This window comes from Sebastes umbrosus, chromosome 18 (assembly GCF_015220745.1).
Source record: "Sebastes umbrosus isolate fSebUmb1 chromosome 18, fSebUmb1.pri, whole genome shotgun sequence".
NCBI lineage: Eukaryota > Metazoa > Chordata > Actinopteri > Perciformes > Sebastidae > Sebastes > Sebastes umbrosus.
The window spans coordinates 6,468,483-6,493,263 of record NC_051286.1 but is presented as its reverse complement, the minus strand read 5'-3'; the positions used below and the strand labels follow the sequence as shown (position 1 = coordinate 6,493,263).

General features: G+C 42.6%; 1 protein-coding gene and 1 long non-coding RNA gene across 2 annotated transcripts in view; one reads left to right on the top strand and one right to left on the bottom strand.

Annotated features, from left to right (window-relative positions):
- The window catches only part of sipa1l1 (signal-induced proliferation-associated 1 like 1), a 101,972-nt gene extending 79,507 nt beyond the window's left edge, over window positions 1-22,465 (top strand). The window contains 14 exon segments of the mRNA XM_037750371.1: window positions 2,995-3,093; window positions 3,587-3,762; window positions 4,202-4,489; window positions 5,532-5,675; window positions 6,286-6,419; window positions 10,628-10,725; window positions 11,536-12,038; window positions 13,523-13,708; window positions 14,690-14,858; window positions 15,462-15,696; window positions 16,038-16,208; window positions 16,437-16,548; window positions 18,322-18,400; window positions 20,904-22,465. Coding sequence (XP_037606299.1) covers window positions 2,995-3,093; window positions 3,587-3,762; window positions 4,202-4,489; window positions 5,532-5,675; window positions 6,286-6,419; window positions 10,628-10,725; window positions 11,536-12,038; window positions 13,523-13,708; window positions 14,690-14,858; window positions 15,462-15,696; window positions 16,038-16,208; window positions 16,437-16,548; window positions 18,322-18,400; window positions 20,904-21,047 — 2,538 coding nt within the window. The 3' untranslated portion in view covers window positions 21,048-22,465.
- LOC119476820 lies at window positions 2,116-24,395 on the bottom strand. Its single transcript, XR_005204114.1, has 3 exons — window positions 24,268-24,395; window positions 15,553-15,558; window positions 2,116-2,127 (listed from the first exon to the last, which is right to left on the bottom strand). It is a non-coding gene; the product is annotated as an uncharacterized LOC119476820 (long non-coding RNA).
- Window positions 24,396-24,781: the final 386 nt, after the last annotated feature.

Here is a 24,781-nt window from a genome sequence, read left to right as displayed (position 1 = left end):
GAGAAAGTTTCCAAACGAGCCACCAAGTTGGCCCGGTTTGAAATCCGGGAGCAACACACGTACTCTCATTAAAGAGTATAGAAAAGAGACGAAACTCAGGTGCTTTTTTTGACAATAGCTGCTGCCATTTAGGACTGATAACGCCAATGAGCCCAAAGCCACGAATGTATAAAGAGATGTCTGTAAATCAGATGATCATTTATTTTTTGAGGTAAATCAACTTCCCAGTACGAACACTTAAATAGCCCTCATTTAAATCAATGTCCTAAAAGTTGTAAAATGAACTTAAAGCTGAATCCAGAGTTGTTTTCCTCGGCATAATGAACGTGCATCAGACACACGGCGTATAGTGTACGCACTGGAACCTCACTGTTGAGCTTTATATATTTAATTAGTAGTTGTTTGCTCTCTTTGCTCTTGATATCAATCTGTTGGACTTCCTGCCCTCTGCTGTCATAGCTTAGGGCATGGCAACTACACAATCAAAATCAATTTAGGTCAGTTGGTGTTAAGATAATTAACATAATGTAGTTTCAGTGTCAACAACACAACGATTTTTTTGGTGCCTGTAACCAAATCAGTGGCCCTGCTCACACTGTAAAGCTAAACCAGGCTCCATGTAGGTGCTGGGAGACTCTGAGTAAAACAAAGGAACGGCAAAGGTGACGAACATTCATTCATGTCAGCAGACGAGTACTGAGAAACCAAATCAATGGATTAAAATGCTGTTGGCTGCCATTGATCATTTACCTGACCCACTCACACTCTCTCCTACTATTTACTGTCAGTCTGCCAGAATGACAACGTTTCATGCCAAAGCTGCTGTCTCATTACTGGTCTCAGCTTATTGAGGGAGTTTCAGAAACACCTCTGGACAACATGCTCCTAATGGCTCATACACCTACACACACACACACACACACTGTAGTGGTGCTAGCTCTTCCTTAGCTGTTTCCATGGAAACTGGTTAGAAAAAAAGGTGTTTTCTTATGCAATCATCAGTGCTTTAGAATACATTCATTTCCCCAGCCTCTCCCTACCTTCAAACTGTGTGTGTGTGATGGTTTATATCATGTATTTATGTAACCTGGATTGCGTCCCTCCATTTTTGATTTGCACACATGCATACAAGCATATTTGAACACACACACACACACACACACATCGGTATTTGGCTCAGAAATGTACCACTTTCATGTTGCGTTTTATGCATCTGGCGTTAATCTTCAATCATTTGGACTACCTCGGTGCCAGAGAGAGGAAGGGAAGTGGCCTCGGGCCTCTCGCTTTTTGGAACTCGTCTCTCTTTCTTTCTCCTCTCTTTGCTCTCCTCTTGTACTCTCTTCCTCTCCCACGCACACATTCAGAAGCATCTCAGAGCATCATAACAATTCCTATCAGGTGCCAGTCTGCAGCATGATTTATTCACGCATCCTTGTGTGAGTTTGACTTCTGCGGAGATGCTCTGTTCAGACATAGAAATGCAAGGTGCCCCGAAGCCGCCAGGAGTGTCACTAGAGGGAGGAAGAGATGAGTTGTGACTGACCTCAAAGAAAAAGTAGTCAGGATTGGCTCTACCAGATGCTTTGTCTAACTCATTGGTCGCCCTTTTACAGTTTGACAGATGATCCGGGGCTGTTTCTCCTTAAAAAATGTTCAACTTTTCCACCTTGACTCCCGGTGAAAAAGCAGCGCGGCTGCTTCACAGCGTTCCCCACCCCGCCTGAAGAGTCCCATCCTTCCATGAAAAAAACATGAAGTTCAAAAGGGTCTCTCTTAAGCGACGCATCTCTGTGTGAGCACAGCCTAAAGTGTCACAGCAAGAGACACACCTGCTTTCATTTCTGTCATCTGTCGAGTGTGTGTGTGAAGGCAGCGAGATGCTGGAGCACTAATTCATCTTTATTTATGGCTATAAAATCTCTCAGGGATCACTTAAGTTGTTTAAAGAAATTTCTTCTTAAACTTAAAAGAGGAAGCATGCGTACGTATGCACTGAACTTGTTCACCCACCTGCAGACCTACACATTTTAAGACTTAGTATTCTATTAACAGCAACTGATTCTACACTTAAAAATAGAGTTTTGTGGTTTTGCAAATTTGACTGAGGAAGATAAGAAAAGTTCACTTCCCTCTTTCACTATGTCCCTTTTTAGAGGTCGACAGATAGTGGATTTTTTAAGGTCAATGATATGATAGTTTGGAGAGGGGTGATTAATCGGTCGATATCTTCTTTACTTCTGTAGCAGCCTAGTCGGCTACTTTTGCATACGCCTTTTTTTAATAAATCTGTTTTTTATCACTCTGAATTTAATAATTCGTAAGAGAGTATCCTGAAGTATGATGTGGTGGATTACATCATTGGAAAATGTTCTATTTGCAATGGGCAATGCGCCGTTCTGTGGCTTATAACTGGCCAGGAGTACTTCTGTTGCGTGTCCCGTTACATTGTTAAATGCCACTCATATAAACCATTAATATTTCTGCATATTCCCGGGGGAAGGAGGATCCTAAAGTGTGCGATTTAATTTCATGAATGGATGGTTACGTGGCTGGATTGTTTGGAAGAGAGAACACCAGTTTGGCAAATTAAAGTAACAGTGAATGATTTATTTTCCTCCCTGTCTGCCTGTTTTATATTGTGGAGAAAGAGCTGATATTGTTATGTTACATATTCAAGAGATAACTTTTTTCTCCCCCTCTACCTTGACTTTGTGTATGGAGCCTCCATGCCAAAAGGTGATGTACGTCCCCGCATGACTGGTGGTGGCTGTGTAGCCATCGGCCGCTATCAGAGCCCAGTTCCGCCGATTAAGATAGTTTGTAAAACTCAGCCAAACCGATTAAAGCGGTCTACCTCTGCCTCTTTTCTATTCACTCCCCCCTCCTCACCTCTTGACCTGTTTGGTTCTTTCTCATCATCTCTCCTCTGATAATATGTCACTTAATCTTTCATCTGTACTCTGTGTGTCTCTCTGCCCTCCCTGTGTCCAGTTCCTGACTAAAGGCTGCGAGACATCAGAGATGACGCTTCGTCGAAACGGTCTGGGGCAGCTCGGCTTCCACGTGAACTACGAAGGCATCGTGGCCGAGGTATCTGTCCGTACATAACTCAGATGTGGTATTGAAGATGTGCTCTAAAACTAATTTAGTTAATTAGGATAGAACACATGTTTACATTGAAGATCTGAATATGCTTTATTAGCCTTACTCTACCTGTTAATGTGATGAACTGCCCTTGTTTTTGCTTTTTTATTAGATTAGTTACCCAAAGTGTGTTACACTGTGCGGGGAGAGAAAATTGCCTTGTTGCTGTCTATTGCTTTCAGACTTGGTAAAACAGTAATCACTACAGTATAATAGAATTTTCCATGTTTTATATTAAGCCATTATGGGGGGAAACGTTACACCATGGCTCTCTGTGCTGTATTGTTGCAAAATGTCTGAATATATGAATATGAAAAGCCAGGTTGTTAGTAATTTCTCAGCTCTATATGGACACTCCCTGTTTTGGCTATATTACTGTCTGGATAATGAAGCGTCTCACCACCGCCGCTGTAATGCAATCAAACGTTGTCACTAATAGGTGGAGCCGTACGGTTACGCCTGGCAGGCAGGACTGCGGCAGGGAAGCCGATTGGTGGAAATCTGCAAAGTTGCTGTAGCAACGCTGACCCACGAGCAGATGATTGACCTCCTGCGGACCTCGGTGACAGTGCGTGTCGTCATCATCCCGCCACATGATGACGCCACTCCACGCAGGTAGGCGGGGGATGGGAGCGGAGCCATCGATTGTTTCCTTTAAAGGGACCGGTGTGTAGGATTTCAGGGGATCTATTAGCAGAAATGGAATATAATATTCATAACTATGCTTTCATTAGCGTATAATCACCTGAAACTAAGAACAGTTGTGTTTTCGTTAGCTTAGAATGAGCCCTTCATATCTACATAGGGAGCGGGTCCTCTTCACGAAGTCCACCATGTTGCTCCGTCATGTTTCTACAGTAGCCCAGAATGGACAAACCAAACACTGGCACTGACACTTCTCAAAAATGCTCACCCTGCCTTTGAAAAGTCACAAATCTCTATTCTTATTTCAGACCTTTTCAATCCCTATAAGAAAGAAAAGGTTATGTGAACCCTCACTGACACACACAACACTTTTCCTCTCAAACAAAATGTCCTTCCTGCTCTTCTACAGAGGATGTTCGGAGCTCTATCGGATGCCCGTGTCAGAATACAAGAGCAGCAGCGGCGACAGCGGCTCCTTCGAATACAAGTTCCCCTTCCGCAGCAACAACAACAAGTGGCAGAGGACGTCCAGCAGCCCTCAGCAGTCACTCACCGCCTCGCCACAGCCGCACACGCCCAACCGGGCCATCAGCCTGGGCAGCTCAGTGGGGAAGACCCTGTCAGCCGAGAGGCTGGAGCGGGGCGCCGTCATCCCACGCAGTGTCAGCAGTGATGGCCGGCCCCTGGACCCCAAGAGGTTAGAGCCCCTTGGCTTTTTAGATATGGATTATTAGAATATAATTCCAAAATAGAGTATAAACTGGAAAATATTAGGGCTGTCAATCAATTAAAATATTTAATCCTGATTAATCGCACATTTTTTATCTGTTCAAAATGTATCTTAAAGGGAGATTTGTCAAGTATTTAATACTCTTATCAACATGGGAGTGGACAAATATGCTGCTTTTATGCAAATGTCTTTATATATTTATATTTAGAAATCAATTAACAACACAAAACAATGACACATATTGTCCAGAAACCCTCACAGGTACTGCATTTAGCATAAAAAATATGCTCAAATCATAACATGGCAAACTGCAGCCCAACAGGCAACAACAGCTGTCAGTGTGTCAGTGTGCTGACTTGACTATGACTTGCCCCAAACTGCATGTGATTATCATAAAGTGGGCATGTCTGTAAAGGGGAGACTCGTGGGTACCCATAGAACCCATTTTCATTCACATATCTTAAGGTCAGAGGTCAAGGGACCCCTTTGAAAATGGCCATGACAGTTTTTCTTCGCCAAACTTTAGCATAGGTTTAGAGCTTTATTTAACCTCTTTGATGACAAGCTAGTATGATATGTTAATACCAGTGGGTTCTTTAGGTTTTCTAGTTTCATATGATGCCAGTATCTCCACTCTAGGCCAGAAGTCGTTGGTACAGTATTTGTTTGAGTTCATTTGTTTTCCTTAATGTGAAATAATACATATGTTCACCTCTCACACTGTTGAAACGAAGCAAGAAAATCATTGCAAATTCTGCAGGCATGAGGCAGCTGTTGGATATGTAGCTGATTTTTTAAGCAGAAGCTTTGAACGATTCACATCATTCTCTCATCCAGCCTGTGTGGGAAGTAGCAATCAATGGAATTTCCTCTGAAGGGACATTTTTGCTCCTGCAGTGCTTTGCTTGTGTTTATTTCATCTTCCTTTAGTTCCTCCATTTCCACTTGCCCTGTAAATTCTTACAGTTCCTGTGTGTGTGTGTGTACATGTGTGTTATTCGTGTACCAGGATGTCTCCGGGCAGCGAGAGCTACAGCCTGGCCGCCTCCATGGCGTTGGGTCGCTCCAATCGCAGCTCTCCAAGCAACCTGTCTTGTTCCAGTGACGCCTCCGGAAGCTCTGCTCACTGGAGACAGAAGTCCATGCCCGAGCAGTAAGGAAGAGGGAGGAGGGTGGGATTGTGTTTGTCTGTGGCGCGGCTGAGTATTGTTTTATGCAAATTATGATATATCATATCAGAAAAGCAACTCATTTCCTCAGTATCACTATTTTTTTGCTGCCTTAAGGGACTTTCTTCTGATCTTTCTGTAAATATTAATGATAGAAACGTGTTTGTTAATTGTCTTTTAGCTGTTGTCATGATTGTATGGTCATGAACTGATTCGTTACAAAGAGCGTGACTCAGTTTTCATCTTTAGAAAGCATGTCTAAGCACTAATAACTTCATTTATCTTGTGATACTATTACTACTGTGTCCCTGTTTCACATTTAGGAAGCTGATTTGTTAATTTCCACAGTTGTAACGGTGCATTAAATTAGTGTAGGAGAGCGAGGTGATAGCGTTTGTGTGTCTTTGTATATTATAATGCTCTTTATACTTCCACCCACTGCAGCCTGTGGTCAAATGTATTGTCTTCCTTAATCTGTTACTTCTAGCTCTGCATTTTTAATCAGTGGAAACACACATTTAGCTGATGTAAAAAAAACAGCAGAATATAATAAACTCAGTGTTCTGATTTTGTTCCCGTGTGCTCGTTCACCAGGTTTGTAGGCAGCCGCCACTCGCCGATGTCTGCGGAGAGACGGGAGGTGGTCGGAGAGGGCGGGTCCAGTGGGAAGTCCACTCCCAATTGGTCGAGGATGGAGGAAGGGGGAGGGGCCGAACGAGGGTCAACAGGTGAATACATCTTGTGGGGAAATAGTGGAGTAAATACAGTAAACTTAAAGGGTAACTTTGGTATTTTTCAAGCTGAATCTTATTTTCCCATGTTTTCATATCTAAGTGACTAATGGGGACAACAATTTTTGAAATTGTTCCAGTATTGAGGGATAACGCTGCAGCCGCTTAACAGGCTGCAATGTAATTGCTCGTGGCAATTATGCATTGTCAATATACACTCACCGGCCACTTTATCAGGTACACCTTGCTAGTACCGGGTGGTCTTCTGCTGCTGTAGCACATCTGCTTCAAGGTTTGACGTGTTGTGCGTTCAGAGATGGTATTCTGCATACCTTGGTTGTAACAAGTGGTTATTTGAGTTACTGTTGCCTTTCTATCATCTCCAACCACTCTGCCCATTCTCCTCTGACCTCTGACATCAACAAGGCATTTTCGTCCACACAACTGCCGCTCACTGGATATGTTCTCTTGTTCGGACCATTCTCTGTAAACCCTAGAGATGGTTGTGCGTGAAAATCCCAGTAGATCAGCAGTTTTTGAAATACTCAGACCAGCCCGTCTGGCACCAACAACCATGCCACGTTCAAAGTCACTTAAATCCCCTTTCTTCCCCATTCTGATGCTCAGTTTGAACTTCAGCAAGTCGTCTTCACCACCTCTAGATGCCTAAATGCATTGAGTTGCTGCCATGTGATTGGCTGATTAGCTATTTGTGTTAACAAGGTGTGCCTAATAAAGTGGCCGGTGAGTGTACGTCCACTAACGGTGCTTGTTTCTGCCACTGACAGGCTCAGATTATTATACATTTTAACAAATTTGTATGCATTCATCTCTTGTTATCTCTTGTTGTTTTATACATATGTCTAATAATTATTTTGCAATCTTGCCTGAACCTGAGTGTTCGCAATACTTTAATAAATTAAGGTTGATCTCCGTCATGCCCCTAAGTGTTGTCTGTAAATATCCAACTGTTTGATCTATAGGCTGAGATATAGTTGGAGACGACAGTCTGGTAACGTTAATGTATGACTGTATTACTGCAGCAGCCTCACACTCAAGCCCACGTTACCTAGCCATGCTAGTCACTGTCATTAAGCATCACTTAGCGATTTACCACACTGACGGTGAATACTCTCGTATCGTATGTGCCTCAAATCTCAGCGTGAAAAATACAGATGTTAGAGAGCAAAGTGCAGTGGCTTAACATTCCAGGTAGATTCTAATGTTTTCAGCAATGTAAATGTTTTCTAAACATCAATCTGTGGTTGTGTGTGTGTGTGTGTGTGTGTGTGTGTATGTGCATGGACATGTGTTTTTATATGTAAGGTCACATTGAGTCTTGAATAGCGGGGGAGGGAGGAAGGGAAAGAAGTCATCCATATTTATCCATATTACTAAATCCTTTGAAATGACAGGTATCCAGAAGAGAGTGTGCTTCCTCATCTGCTAGTGACAATTTTTTGGAGCTGAGATACCAACTCTGACAGCATCCACAATCCTCCTACTCTTCTTCCTCCTCCTCTTCTTCCTCCTCCTCCTCCTCCTCCTCCTCCTCCTTTTCTCCCACCTCTTCTGCAAGCTGTGAATTATATTGCTTTCACAGAGCAGGTCTTAATGTCTCTGCGAGCAGACAAAACGCTGGGAAGATAATGAGACAAACAGAAAAAGGGAAGAGATAATTATTGAATGGGGGAAATGAGATCAAATCCTGATCTCAATTAGAGTATATGGCTTTTCTATACTTTATTCTGTGAGGTTTAATAAAGAAGAACGAGAAAGGGGAGAAATTCCTTTCTTTCCTGTCGACACAGTTGGTCAAGTTTCCATTGTGAGCCTTTCCTTCCCTCCCTTCCTCCGGTCCTCGTTCTGCTCTTATGTTCGCCTCTCATTCATCTTTTTATTCTCTCGTACATTGGCTTTCATTTAATTACGAGTGTTCTCCCATGCACTTGTTTTTCTGGGAGTTGTTTATTCTTGTTTTCCAGCTCGGTCTCCGAAAGCCACAGAAACGACATGCTCCTCAGCCGCTCCTCTGATTCCCAGCACGACGTTGCTCTGGTTGATTGTCGAGCAGCCTACTTTCAGCCGTGTCCTCAACCTGTTCCTGACCGCCACAATCACAGAGAACGGCCTTAGTCTCTCATTTTGTGGTTGTTTATAGCACTTATGTCGTTATTGGTCAGGGTGGAACAATGCAGGCTGGGCCAGCTCAGACTGTGTCAGCCAAGTGTCCTTCCCTACATGGTCCACTCTGCCGTCTCTGTGGTTGAGGGTTTCTGTTCTATCCTTTCCTCTTCCTCCCATTTTTACCCCCTTGACCCGTGAAGTCTTCAGCGATGATGATGTGGCCGTGCTCTGTCCAGAAATAACACGAGTCATGCAGAGGCCAGAAGACTCTCTTTTGCTCTCTCAATTCCTGTCACACAAACCGGACTTTACTTTAACTCTTAATGTGGCCGATACAGAGGTTTGCATCTAACTATATTTCGAGGAATCTCCGTCTGTCTGTCGGTGGGTGTGTCATTTGCGTGTCTCAAGAACCTTTCATCTGATCCACTTCATACTTGGCGGGTGTATTGCTGGGGACCCAAGGATGTGCAGTGTGGAAGTTGGTGCAATTTGGATATGTGACACGTTCAATATTAATAAAGCGAACAGCGCTCCGTGCAGCAGCACTGAGTCGAGCATGTCACAGCGGGCCTTTTCAGGCCGTGGCGTTCACTTTTGCTGATATACTAACTTTACAACCATAGACTGTATATAAGAATTGGACGTAGTCACAGTGACGTCACCCATTGGTGTGTGGACTGCCGTTTTGAAGCCTCGAGTTCTGCATTTTGGCCGTCGACCTGTCAATCACAAGGTAGCCACGCCCCTAAAGCATCCCCTGCTTTATGGTCTATTTGACTCTAAATGGGACCATAATTTACTAAATGAACATCATGCTGTATTGAAGAAGACTTGAAACTAGAGATTGAGACCATAAACTCATGTTTACAATGTTTCCTGAGGTAATAAATCAAGTGAGAAGTAGGATCATTTTCTCATAGACTTCTATACAATCAGACTTGTTTTCGCAACCAGAGGACTTTCTAGTCACGACCTCTCTGAACTGGAGGTTCCAGCCTGTTCCAACTGAACTCATCCTCACTTCCCTGGAGTCAACGAGCGATGAGCGGTTCTCGAGAACGCTGCGAGCAGCAATACCGGGAGCCGAGCAATCAGCCCGCTCCGAACGGGCACAGCCCTCGTTAGAGTAATTATTGCATACATTTTTCCTGTTGCTTCGCGCATTTGCTCCATTTCCTTTTGATATCCTGTGGCAGGTTTATGATTAATTCATGCGTTGGGAAAACTGCTATTTGTTCCGACTTCCCTTTCTATGCAAAGCAATTTTTAACTACCGTAGAAGTGTTTTTTAGTTCAACAAAGCCTACAGGAGTGCACACGTTAACCCAACGTGCTTTTGGTTCGTCAAGAAAATATCCGGCTTTTTCATACCGACACATCTGGATGACCAATCACATCAATAACAACGCTTAAGAAAACAAAAAAATACATGTAGTCACATACACTGCTTATATATGCACAGGCATCCAAACAAGCAGACATGCACACATGCACCCATCTCTAATTAATGCCGCGAGGCCCGTTAGGCAGAGAAAACTATGCAGAGTAATGAATATTGTAAGTGGGATATGGGGGGGCTTCACTACGTTACTAGTTTCACCCCAGCAGATGTTATGATACCTCCCTTAGCTCTGCCTCTCACGGTGCGTTGGTCATTAGCTGCCTACTGTGTGTGTCTTGTTGCATAACATGTAGACAATTACACAACAGTCCCATTTATACCCCCGAATTTTGCTCCAGGACAGATGCACACATCCCCTCACGCTGAACAGCTTGCCCAGAACAAACAAAGCCAGCAGGAACCGTCCGGGGACAAATTTCTGTTTGATGTGCGTTACTTTTGATGACAAGTGATCAGGGTTTTTTTGTCCACGAAACAGAGGCGGAATGAAAACAATGTCGTCGTTACGAAGCCCCAAGAAGCATGAGTGCTGTCGTAGCAAAATACACACGAGCGAGCAGAGATGAGAAGGACTTCTCTGTTGAATCACCAACAAGTCGTCTGTTTGTACCGCAGGCTCTGTGCGTGTATTTGTCACCAACCCAAGCTGTGTTTATTGCTCTATTTATTGCAGAGGCCCCAGTCTCCAAGTCTGGTCAAGGCTACTCTGGAGCTCCCCGCATCCAGAGGCAGGAGCAGGTCATCCACGTGTCCCCGAAGAAGGGCAGCCAGGTCAGGCTTTACACCTGTCTTACACTATTTACTGGAACTCTGACAGCACAGTTTAAATGCTCTGTAACCCCTCTTTCCTTTCTTCTTCTGGGGCTGAGATGATTTATTTATTTGTAATAAAGACTTCTGCATCTCTGTTAGCATACATTGTACATTTCATTCTGTTATCCTAGTTAATAATACTGTAGTCTCAAGTAATTTTAGGGTGCTTTCACAAGCCATAGTCCATTTGGTTAGTCCGAATCAGCGTGAAATTGATACCTTTGGTTCGTTTTCTATTTCGTCTGGCTCGGTTTCACAGTTCTCTGACTCGGCACTGATCTACTCCGCTCATGAATCCCTTCTCCAATTTATCCCGAATGACTTTATAAACGTCACTTTTTTGTGGACTTTATTTAGTATATTCTGTATGTTCTCTTCGGCCCAGATGTCAAGCAAACATCGGACTTCTGCTGAAGTCCAGGTCAGTCCTCCTCCCACTCATGTTAACCTGTCGTTTACCTGTGGATATCTCAACAAATGCCCACACAGTCAGCCTGCGTTTGGTTCATTTGGAAACCACCTCTCACGAGCGGTCTCTGACCTTGTTTTGGTATTCACCAGAGTACGATTACTACGTTCACAACTGCCCAAACAAACCGCACCAGAGTTTGATTAAAACAGACTAAATGTTGGCTTGTGAAAGCGCCTTTCATGATGTGGTGTTCACCAAATGACTGAAAATAAATGCTGAAAAACTGATGTTTTCACTAACGTGGAAATCTCCCTCAACTGTCCTTTCCCTTCCCTCTTCCACTTTTGTTCCTCCAGTCCGATGGGCCTTACTCTGGCCACTCCAGCAGTAACACACTATCCAGCACAGCGTCCAGCGGGGGCCACAGCGACAGCGATAAATGGTACGAAATGGGAGCCGGTGGAGCCTCCAGCGGTGACCAGGGCGAGACAGAGCCCAACGGCCTGGGAGGAGGAGGCTACCTCCAGGGGGCGTCGGCCGACAGCGGCATCGACACCAGCTCTTACGGAGCCTCTCACCACACGCACCCCCACTCTCACCACGGCAGCACCACCTCCCTGCTGGCTCCCAGCGGAGGCAGAGAGAGCAGGGAGAGCAGGGAGAGCAGGGAGCGGACGGCGTCTCCATGGCACAGCCCCACCGAGGGGGGCCGCAGGATGCTGGAGAGGTCGCCGGCTGCCGCCGAGTCCCCGGGCCCTCCAGCAGAAAGGAGTCAGGAGACGGGCCGAAGCCCACCTACTCATCTCCTGGTTAGAGAGAGCAGCACCTTCAGTCTGAGTGAAGCTGGATCACACTCGAGGTCTGTATGAGTTTGTGTGTAGAGTGTACAACTTTATGTGTTGAATGCTTACAAACCTGGGGGGGCGAGACCCCATATGGAGTTGCAAGATGACAACAAAGTTGGAAAATGACAAATCAAAAAAAATATTGAAATTAAACAATCTAAGAAGAAGAAATCTAATTTCTCTCAATAAGAGTTGCACGTTACAGCTTATTTAATTTCAGTCTTAAAGCGTTAAAGTTCGGATTTTTTGAAGTAAGGTTGTATGTATACTCCTGCATTCTGCGAGATAAAATTACTGTTTTTGTGAATGGAGTCTGGTGGCTTTGAAGAGAGCGATATAACGGCTCAAGTTTACGCTATATTTAGAATATATTTACCGCTTTACCTCGCCCTCAGACCACCCTTTCCGACGGGGAACTGAAGCCGTTATATCGCTGTCTTCAAAGCCACCAGACCCCATTCTCAAAAACAGTAATTTTACCTCACAGAACACAGGAGTTGCTGGTCTACCGCTGCATCGATTGGTTAGTTTGTTTGTGTTATTGTGTGACTTTCGGATCCAAACAGACGTGCTTTGCTTCCTTGCTGGTACTCCTGTCTGCTTCTCCAAACTGAGAGCATGCCGAACGCCATCTAAGTTACTGTATGTAACGTTAATACACTGACTATAAGGATGTGTATATACTGTACATGTAGCAGCGTCATCATGCAGAAACCTACATCAGGACATGTGGAAAAAAGTTTTTAGAAGGGCTTGGGAAAATAAACATACATAAAAACCTAAAAGAAATAATGTTCCCGCCTTTTAATGAATAATCTGTCACGTGACATCGCAGTATTTGTCTGACCTCGGCAGCATGTTTCCAATTCTCATTACTCAAGCCGCCGATATTTCTCTGCCCAAGAGGAACACACACTAGACTACCTCCCTCTCAGCGAGTCTTTCCTGGAAACCGAGCACGGGAGCAATTTTAACTCCCTCTTATCTTTCCACATTAGGCCTCAGGAAATGTGCAACACATGTCCAACATTTCATAGCTGAAGTGGCGTCCAGAGCGGAGAGAACTCCAGTGTCTCGCTCTTCCTGTATTAATTCACCCGTTCAGATAGAGTTGCAGTTCATGACCTGGGCATCATCTGTCCAGCATTTAAGACACATTTGTATTCTGTCAGTGTGGCGGAGTGGGCTCTGAATGACCGCAGGTGATGCTTTCATATCATTTTCCATCTATAACTCAACTATGTGTGTCCTTCCTGGAATGTCCTCCTGGATGATTAGGATGAGGATTTTTATGAATGCTTGACCCAAGACTGAAATTGATATCTTAAGGGGCAAAAGTGTTTAGATTCTCCTCTCTAAACAAGCCATAAAACAAACCTGTCATTGCCTAAAGATGCAGGATTATGATTCAACTCCCATCAGCTTTTCTTATTTGTGGTGCAACTACATTTGCTATGATGAATAACCCCTCTCATTCTTGTTCCCCTCCCTTTGCCAGGCACTCGGGCCACAGCTCCCCACGAGATGAGTCCTCCTCTTCAGCCACCTCACCTTCGTCCCAGAACTCACCGTCACCCGGGCCCAAGAGCTTCTACCCCCGCCAAGGAGCTCAGTCCAAGTACCTGATCGGCTGGAGGAAACCCGGGTCCACCATCAATTCTGTCGACTTTGGAGACACGCGCAAGTAAGGACGGAGCAAAAAAAAATTTAAAATTAAGAAGGTCTTTAGTTGTATTTCCCAGTCCAGCAGTGGATTTTAACTGTATGTGTGGTTTTGTAACAGTTTACCTGCAGCTCTTACATTAGAAGTGTCAACTATTAATTAATCGGGAACTATTTTCATAATCTATTAATCGGTTTGAGTATTTTTTTTAAGAAAAAAAAAGTCTAAATTCTCTGATTCCAGCTTCTTAAATGTGAATATGTTCTGGTTTCTTTACTCCTCTATGACAGTAAACTGAATATCTTTGAGTTGTGGACAAAACAAGACGTTTGAGGATGTTATCTTGGGCTTTGGGAAACACTGATGGACATTTCTTTTACCATTTTCTGACATTTTATAGACCAAACAACTAATAGATTAAAAAAAAAAAAAGAATCGAAAAATGAATCGACAGTGAAAATAATCTTTAATTGCAGTCCTAGTGTGGACAAATGAACGAAGAGCACTTCTACTATATAATGCAACTTATTCACATTCATAATAATGCTCAATCAATACTACCTTTTATAAAGCTCATACTGTTGCATTATTGTTGAGACGGTGCCAGAGGTGATGATGAAGTGTTGTTATTTCAGACTGCTCTTCATCCCTTTATGTATATTGTATAAAACATTACCAGCTTTACAATGATAGTGTTTATTGTAGGATGTAAGATGCTGTAACACTGCATTTGATCCCACTACTTGTCCACCCACTGTTCTTTCCTATTAATGTCTTTTGGTAGTAATAATATGCGTACTACTTGATTACCCCCTTGTGGTTGAAGAGGGTATTACATTAAAGGCTTAATACAGCAACTGAATGCAATTTCCCAATTAAAAGCTCTTCTTTTGAAGCTGAATGATCTTCATTATTTATCAATGTTATTATTAGAATACAGAGACGGTGTGCATAATTTGTGTCCTGATTGTGTTTGCTGAATCGTCTGTCTGTGTGTTTTAGGAAGTCTCCAGGAGAGGGAGGAGTGGAGGTTGTTCCGACCCCGGCAGCCAGGCCCTCTCTTCGGGATATGCACTCGCCACAACCTCACGCCAAATCTACTATGGAGGAGGATACGAAGAGACACAGCGCCCCAGACAGCCCTCCGCCGCCACGCAGACACAAGGAAAAGGTACGTCTTTGTGAATCTAGTTACAGGAACAACCAATTAACAGACACATAAGAAGAACACATCCTAACATCACTAACACTTACAGCTTTAGTGAGTAATTGATATACAAATGGTCATTTTGTGGTTGAAGTATTCCTTTAAACTGGACTAGATTTCACTTTACCTTTATTTACCTTTATGTACTTTACATACTGTTTTACAAACTGTTACACCTCTGTGTATATAAACATATTTACTACTTATCTATACATACTACATCCTGTTTACATTCAGTTTTCCCATCTGAAATACTGCCTTTAACAAAATTACACATTTACATTTACATTACTATTTTATATTTACTTATTTTTATATTTAAGCCCTATATTTTATGCCTTAGATTATCATTTTGTGTGATTTCTCCTTTTCTATATACATATTTTATGAGCATTGTTGAAGGAACCTGAGACCCAAGATTTTCCTTGCCAGTGACTGCTTTGCTAGAACTGACAAATGACAGATAAAGAACCTTAAACCTTCTCTATACAGATGTTTACCCACATAATGCATGGGTTCAGATCTTTATTATAACACATCCCCATCACTTCCCTCCATCCTGTGCAGCACGGTCAGAAATCTCCACCCAGCCAGCATCTGAGCCACCGCCGCTCCCTCCATCGTACCCTATCAGATGAGAGTATCTATCGTGGCCAACGCCTGCCTCCTCTGTGCGACTCCGTGACTGAGCCGACACTCAGCGCCGATGTTCTCTTCAGCTGCTCCACCCTCCCACGCTCACCCACCACCCGCGGCGTTCCCCTCCGACGGCCTTCCTATAAACTGGGAGTCAAGCTCCACGGTAAGGAGGAGGAGGAGGAGTGTAGGTATCTTGTCTATAGAGGTATTTATAACAGCTGGAGTCCATTCACATGGAAAAGATGTTTTTAGGTGCTTTGTAATATTTTGTAACCATAGAGCCATTTTTATGTGAAAGCAGAGCAAGACAAGGAGGTTTATACATCCACACTAAGTCATGTGATCTGTTTTAATTATGATAAAAAATAGTAATAAACTGAATGAGCGTGTGATACATCTGATTTAGCTAATGTTCCAGATGTGTATCTGCTGCCCCCTTTTGATTGAAAACACACAACACCCATAGAAACGATCATTTTACATTCAATTCTTTTCTGTTTCCAGGCGACCTTTCAGCATCCGACACCTCATTGGTGGATTTGGTGGAGCGTCACCGTGGACCCCTCCCTCAGGAGCTGATGCCCCTCCCGTCTCAGGACAGGGACAGCCCCCTAGAGTGGACTCACCTGGTGGATGTGGCCAACACCTTCGAGAGTGAAAGAAACACACACTATGGTATTACAGTGCACACGTTTTTTTCTTTTATCTCCTTTGCACAAGTGTAAATTAAGTAAAGTGTTAACACCATGTATGTATGTATTTTACAATATGAATAGACTTACCTATATTTTCAGTTAAAGGCATTTTTTTTATTCATCATTCATCTACCTGCACTTGTTGCTGATTCTGTGTATTTGTAACTTGACTTGTTTTCACCTTATGTCCATTTCTCTCTCCTTCCAGTACAGAGAAGTTACGTGTTCGGAGATTCAAACCACCGAAGCAGCGGTGCCTCCAGTCCCCAACAGCCCCACATAGAGCTGCAGCCTGCTCCGCTGTCACGGCCCTCATCTAGGTAACAACACACCCTTACTGTATGCTCTAGTGTTGCACTTCTACTTCAATGAGTCTTCTCATTGTGTAGCTCCTGTATTTAAAATTATACAGCTAATATTCTTAAAGGTCCCATATTGTAAAAGGTGAGATTTTCAGGTCTTGTACGTTATAAAGCAGGTTTAAGTGCTTTATAAATACTGTTAAACTCTCAAAACGCTCAATATACGGAGAAATACACACAGCCCGTATTCAGAAACTGCGCATTTGAAACAAGCCGTTAGAATTTATGTCCACTTGTGATGTCACAAATATACAATATTTAGACCATTACACGGTTTTAAACATAAACATCGAAAATGTATCCCAGTTTATTTCCTGTTGCAGTGTATGTAAATAACATCAGCTGACAGGATGTAAACATGGACCCAAACTGTTGCCTAGCAACGCAATTCCGTTGCAATTCCATTGAAATGCACTAAAACGGAGCGCTTCAGACAGACGGTAAGAACAAGTATATTTAGACAGACAGTATGAGGAAAATAATGTATTTTTTTTAACATTACAGCATGTAAACATTTCTAGTAGAAACACAAAATACAAGAATGAACCTGAAAATGAGCACGACATGGGACCTTTAACTTGTTTCCTTCTTATCTATGTAAATTTATCCATCTGAAAAAATGCTGGAAGTTACCGTCTCTGCTCTGTGACATATTCACAAGACTTGCTATCTGTCCCCAATGTCTTTCTTGAAATGGGAAAAAGGGCTTTTACTGTACAGCAGGTATGCTGCTCTTGCAGCTTGATTCGTTGCAGATTGTTTTTTAGTCTAGAAGAGCTGGTCTCTTTAAGTGTTTTCAAAAATAGATTGAAGGAGTTGGAGGAAGGTACTTTGCCCCTATGTGATCCATCCTGGATCTGACCTCAGTCTTCTTTTGGTATATTTATTCTGTTTTTTTTTTATTTTATTGTCTGTAACTGTTATATGTTGTATATGTCTTAAACTTAGTTTAATGTGCTGCTGTCTGTCTGTCTCGGCCAGGACACTCTTGTAAAGGAGCTTTTTAATCTCAAGAGGCTCTTGCTGGTTAAATACATTTTAAATAAATGAAAAATTCAAGTCCTTTGGTGTCATATTAGATTAGATTGGATGCAACTTCAATGTAATTGCATGCAATAAGTACCAGTACAGGATGCAGTTTAGCATCTAACTAGAAAGTGCAAACAGAAGCAACTGTGTGTTAGGGGTTGCAACAACATTTTCATTTTTATAATCTGTCAATTATTTTCTAGATTAATAGATTAATCATTTGTAAAATGTCAGAAAATAGTGAAAAAGGTCCATCCCAGTTCCTCAAAGTCCAAGGTGTTGTCTTTAAATGTCTTGTTTTGTCCAAAACCCAAAGATATTCACTTTAATATGATATAAAACAGATGAAATCTCCAAATTTGAGAGGCCATTTTTGCGTGAAAAATTACTTTAACGATTAATTGATTATCAAAAGAGATGGCGACCGATTAGTCAGTTAATCATTACAGCTCTAGTGTGTATAGATATAAGTAGATGAATCAATGTAGTGAACCGATTATACAGAAAATACAGGATGAACAGAAACTAATATACAGGTAGAGAGTGAATGAATGTAGAGAATGAACAGTAAACCAGTGGGTAGTACAGTCGAGGGCCTGCAGTGTAAACTGCAGCGAGTCTTGAGGTCATCATTGAATATATCATCTCTCTATTACTGCCTGTCTTAACGAGGCTTCCTTTGTGTTTCTGTCTGGTCCACAGTGAAGGTCACATAGGGCTGGAGAGGAAGGTCACCAAGCTGGAGGCCATGGTGAAGATGCTCCAGGAGGATCTGAAGAAGGTGGGAGAGAAAACACAAACATCTGCATTTATACAGTTGTAGTTGTTTTTGTTTCAGTGTATAAGGAACTTTAGTCTGCACTCTGTGTTGTGCTAAAAGATAATCCTCTGGCTCCCCTTCTCTATTCAAGTGCCAGTAGGGATGAAGGCCACAGTTAATTTGCATACACTGGAACAGGAAGTTGGGGGTGTAAATACATATTTTGCATTCAATAGAAAACACACAGTCAGCAGTTGAGCGCTGCCGCTGTTATTGGGTTCCACTGTGCTGCTGATCGTTGTTAAATGCTGACTCAGATTTCACTGCAATCACTCCAGCTATTATTTTCACTTCAAATCACCTGGAAGGAGTTCAGCGGTTTAATTTTGCTCTTTGTATTCTTATAAGAATCATTTAAACTAATGGACTCAAATGGTTTCCCATCCACTCAAACACTCTTTTTCCAATTTGTATCAATATTTCAGCCACTTCCACTGCGTCCACTGTGGTAAAAGGGATGCGTTGCTTGCTTTAGACGCGTGTGTGTGTGATGCATTTCACACACTTATCTTTAAGCAACAAAACTAATTAGTTAGGTTTAGGGAAAGATCGTGGTTTGGCTTAAAATAACTACGGAAGTGGCGTATATTAAGTACGAAACTTTCGTGACGAATAAATCAACGTTGGCTTCTGGTTTCACACGGGGCAGGAACGCCGGTCTCCTGGGCCAATGAGTGTTTTTTGACCCACTCATCCACCATGACCTCCTCCCTAAGCAACGTTTATCACTCCTATATTTACATACAAATTGATTTTGTGGGATATGTGCGAATTACAGTGCATTACTTTTTGTAGGTATAGCTACGAACGATGCCTGTCTGATTTATGCTACAAATATCATATTCACTTACTCCGAAAAGTCTTCAGGTGGATCCATATTCAAACCTAATTCTACTTATAAAGGCAGCATCAATGTTTTCAATGCTGTCACCTACTTTTTAGCTGACAGGAGTGGAAGCTGAAAGGTCGTCTGCTGTTGTAGCCCTCTGCACTTTTTAAAAGTTTTAGCCGTTAGTTGCAGACTTTGTGAGCCGTTAACTACTCCGAGCTCTCAACAGTGAAGAGCTTCAACATTGCTGCAGTCAGGTTCTGATTTATTTCTTACGCAATTCTCAGTAAATTCTCTTCTGTCTGTGAAATACTGGAAAGCTGTCTGCATTTTAATATTTTTGAGTAAATAGCAGTAGATGAGTTTGACACCAGGAAAAACTAATATGCTTCACTCTCACCTCCCGGAGCCAGAAGCAATCAGCTCCAAGCTGACTGACGGCATGAAGCCAAGCTCCCCACAGTTTCACTTGTTTTCTTAAAGTGCCTCGATATTTATGTTCATGCAAACCAACGAGGGATTTACTTTTGTTGTGCTTTTTGGCGGGTTCAAAATGTCAACTGATAAAATCTACCCACTAAGCCCTCAAGTTCCCTTCTAGTGTGACTCACTGTCTGCAGACCTGAGATGTTTATGTAAACACTAAACACTGTTTATTATATTTATACACACAGTAAAGTGTTTACGTTGACTCTTGAGTGTTTGGACACTCATTCCATTATTGTTTTTTCCTATGTTAAAGCGATAGTTTGTGTGTTTTGAAGTGGGGTTGTATAAGGTACTTATCCATAGTCAGTGTATTACCTACAGTAGATGGTGGTCAGCACTCCCCCAGTTTGGAGAAACAGACAGCAGTTACTGTACGGAAGCAAAGCAAAGTACAGCTGTGGACGGGGCTGTCAGGAAAAAGTATTTTAGCCACCTAAAATAATAAATATCAGTTTAAGTGTACGCTATATTTAGAATATTTTTGCAGGTTTCCCTTGGCGTCAGACAACTTTAGAGTCTTTGTTTCCAACGGGGAACTGAAGCCATTCTCTATGCTCTCACCAAAGCCACCAGACTCCATTGAAAAAAACAATAATTTTACTTAGCAGAACACGGAAGTTGCTGGTCAACCGCTGCCTCGATTGGTTAGTTTGTTTGTGTTATTGTGTGACTTTGGTTAGTTCCGATTCACCAAAGTTACACAATAACACAAACAAACTAACTGATCGAGGCAGCGGTAGACCAGCAACCCCTGTGTTCTGTGAGGTAAAATTACAGATATTTTCAATGGAGTCTGGTGGCTTTAGCGAGAGCATCGATGGATACAGCGTAGGAAACGGGCTGTCTCACGGCAAGGTAAAGCGTTGAAAATATTCTAAATATAGTGTACACTTAAATTGATATTGATTTTTTAGGTGGCTAAAATACATTTTGCTGCCAGCCCGGTCCACAGCAGTACATTTCTTTGCTCCTGTGCGGTAACTCCTGTCTGCTTCTCAATGCTGTGGGCGTGCAAACCATCATCTACTGTAGATAATACACTGACAGTGGATAAGCACCTCATACAACCCCACTTCAAAACACCTGAACTATCCCTTTAACAGCTTAATAACTGGTATTAATTGTCCCCAACCTTTTTCTCCACAGGAGCGAGAGGAGAAGCAGAGACTTCAGGGTCAGATCAAGAGGCTGTGGGAGGACAACCAGAGACTGCAGGAGGAGTCGCAGACCTCCGCCGCCAAGCTCAAGAAGTTCACAGAGTGGGTCTTCAACACCATCGACATGAACTGACTCCGCACCTGCATATTTTAACTCACGCACGCACCAACACAAACGCATACATCAGCACACACAGACTGGACGGAGAGGCAGAAAAGGGGGGAAGAAGAAATTGAGCGCAAGAAAACTTTCGACCATCTTCCATTGGCTTCAAGCATCAGCGGGTAATATTGTCGACCGGCCTCCACAGACCCCTCTGTAAACTTCTCAGGATGAGACTCAAGATAAAAGTTGTTTATCAGATAATGAAGGACTGACCTCTACTCTCCAGAGAGAGCGTTGCTGAATTGATCTTTCTCTCATCTCGCTGTGCCAAAATTGTTTTTGCAAAATTGCCAACAAAGAGGAAGCTCTCCCTCTCCCTCCTCCTTCTCAAGAGGTCAGCGTTGCCTCTCCCTCATCTAAGCACACCAGACTCCCCCTGCCATGCTCTCTCAGTGGATGCTTCTCCTTTTTAGAGACAACCTACAGTCCATATCTGGCCTTTTCCTCCTTTTTTTTCTAACGTTGCCCAGCTTCTCTGAAAGGTGAGTCTTTAGTGCCAAACCGAACCCGCCACAGCAGAGGGTAGCAGAGACATCCACGCCATGCGACGTCAGACAGGTACGACAACAAATCTGCCGGTCCTGCCACTTTGGAGTTCGCTATAACACAAACATAATGAATCTGAAGCCTCAAGACAGCTGGACACAGGAGACGTTTTCATTTCCTTCACATGTAAATGGAGTGTAAAGACCACTGAAGGGTCATCGTGGAAGCAGGTCGCCTCTGAAACAGAAGGGAAACACGGATTTGTACAGTTTTTTTTCCTCAGATCTGGATTACAGCGTCCCGTCTGTCTCTACAGCACAAACCCCTGACAGAGGAGTATATTTATAAGCCATTAAACATGACTGATATCCAGAGTGCTTTGCTCCATCCCAATTGTATGTGTCTTAAAAGCAATAGGAAGAAGTCAGGACTCTTTAAAAACAAAAGGGAGAGTTTGCTCTGGGAAGAAGTTCGACTTGGGAAAAGATTTAATTAAAAGACTCCATCTTCTTCCATTAAAGCAGTCAAGCTTTGGGAAAAAAGGAAAGAGAGGACTCCACCATCTGGAATACAGAGAGCTGATAAGGAATGACATTTTTTTGGGAGGGAAAAGTTATTTTTCCCAGGTTTAATTTATTTCCTTGTATTATAATTCCAATAAATAAGTTGTTCTGTTCGTACAGTACAACTGACATCAGTGTTTAGTTCCTCAAGAAAAAGGTCACTAGCGATATTATTATTTAAATGGCTTTCTTTCTTAATTCCGGCGAAACTATATGCTTTTTTCTTCTGTATTCTGTTGTATTTCGTGGTGCCCGAGCCTGCTGTCGTGTTGCTTAACAGTGCCCTCTAGTGGTGACCAGTGGAAATGTCATGATTATTAAATGTGCTGCCAGTCACTCTGTATTTTTCCCACCGCCTCTTCAACAATCAGTCGACCGGGAGGCCAAACACACAAACAGAACAGGAAGAACAATGATAAGCCAGCTTCGAGAGACAATCAAAAGGTTGATTTTTGATAAAAGGGAGCAGACTTTAGGTGTACTTGTACGTGTTTTAAATTTATAGTTTTCCTCAGGTTCAGTATAAAGTTGGGAACGTGAGGAGAAAGTAATTAAAAACAAACTTATATGGTTAAAATCTCCATGATAAGAAAGGAGCTACTTACTGTACCGGTGGCAGTGTGTGTTGTCATAGTGTGAATGTACATCAGTCTATCCAGCCGTGCCTACAGTCACTTATTTTGGTCATTTACTCCCAGGCAGAGCAGGGACGTGCCTTTGAAACAGCACCTGGGGAGCAGATGAAAGGGAAAGGCTCTTCTTCTTCTACATCCAGAAAAATAAACACACCTGGTAACACACACACACACACACACACACACACACACACACACACCACACACCACACACCACACACACTAGTTTTAATCATAGTCACAGTTGTAGACCTCATAAATGTCTTTACGGGGGAATCTGCTGCTTTCTCTTGTTCGTATGAATAATAAGCCTCCAGACAGGGACCAGAGTGTGTGAAGTCGTGTATGGAAATGTGCGTGTGTGCTAGGGCTGACCCGAATACTTCGAAGCTTTGACCGTTGCCATGGTAATCAACCTCCAAATCGATATTCAAATACTTCGTTTAGTTTTTTTATATATATGTGTACTAGGGCTGTCAATCGATTAAAATATTGAATCGCACATTTTTAATCTGTTCAAAATGTATCTTAAAGGGAGATTTGTCAAGTATTTAATACTCTTATCAACATGGGAGTGGGAACATATGCTGCTTTCTGCAAATGTGTGTATATATTTATTATTGGAAATCAATTAACAACACAAAACAATGACAGATATTGTCCAGAAACCCTCACAGGTACTGCATTTAGCATAACGAATATGCTCAAATCATAACATGGCAAACTGCAGCCCAATAAGCAACAACAGCTGTCAGGGTGTTGACTTGACTATGACTTGCCCCAAACTGCATGTGATTATCATAAAGTGGGCATGTCTGTAAAGGGGAGACTCGTGGGTACCCATAGAACCCATTTTTATTCACATATCTTGAGGTCAGAGGTCAAGGGACCCCTTTGAAAATGGCCATGCCAGTTTTTCCTTGACAAAATTTAGCATAACTTTGGAGCGTTATTTATCCTCCTTCACAACAAGCTAGTATGACATGGTTGGTACCAATGGATTCTTTAGGTTTTCTAGTTTCATATGATGCCTTTATCTTCACTCTAGCTTTAAAACTGAGCCCGCTACAACCTCCGAAAGATCAATTGCGTCAATGTGTTATCGCGTTAACTTTGACAGCCCTAATATATATTTATATATATAAGTATGCTATAGAGAGGCGAAGCCCCTCCCCTTGGAAAAAAAATATGTACGGTGGTCAAGAGGCAAACTGCAACTTTCTTGACTTGCAAAATTACCTTTTTAAATTGACAAACATCATATGTGTGATTCATGGCGCAATTCAAATGGGATCAAAAATGATTTGTCTCTTGTGTTGACATATTTTTTCCGAAATAAGGTCCCATGGTGGTCCACCGGAAGGGACGGGACTTCGCCTCTCTATAATAATGTATAAATCCCAATATAGCCCATGAAATAAGGAATAATCACACAACATTTTTATTAGTTATTCTCGGACGAATATTGCTGTGTGTAGAGGTGCGTGTGTGACGGACAGACACCGCGCCGCGCCGCAAAGAGAAGCTTCGAATACCTTCGAACATTACTTACCGAAGCCCAGAAAGCGGTATTGGGGACAGCCCTAGTGTGTGCCTTTGCCTTCAGTTGCATGCAGTATATCTTTCAGGGCAGCTGGCGCCTGTAGTCAGAGCGTATTGGATGAAATGTTCCCCTAAATCACAAAGCTACTTACAACTAAAGCAGGAAAGCTATTTCCCCAGCCAGGTGTCTGTGTTGGGGTTATTTCAGGTCACTGTTCACAAACGTGGTGTAATATAAGCCTTAAATCCTTCCTCCCCCCTTTTCATGAAAAAGAGTAAATTTGCGTCTTAAATTGATGCAATTAAAACCCGGCAGCGTAAAGCACAAAACGGCACCCCGGTCTGAATGTAAAGAGATTATAAACTAAAGAAATGTGATGTTTACTATAACAGACACTCAGCTCTGCAGTTTTGCAGGGAGGTGAGTGAACTCTTAACAAATAGATGAAAATAGGTTCTGTTTTAAGAGCCTCTG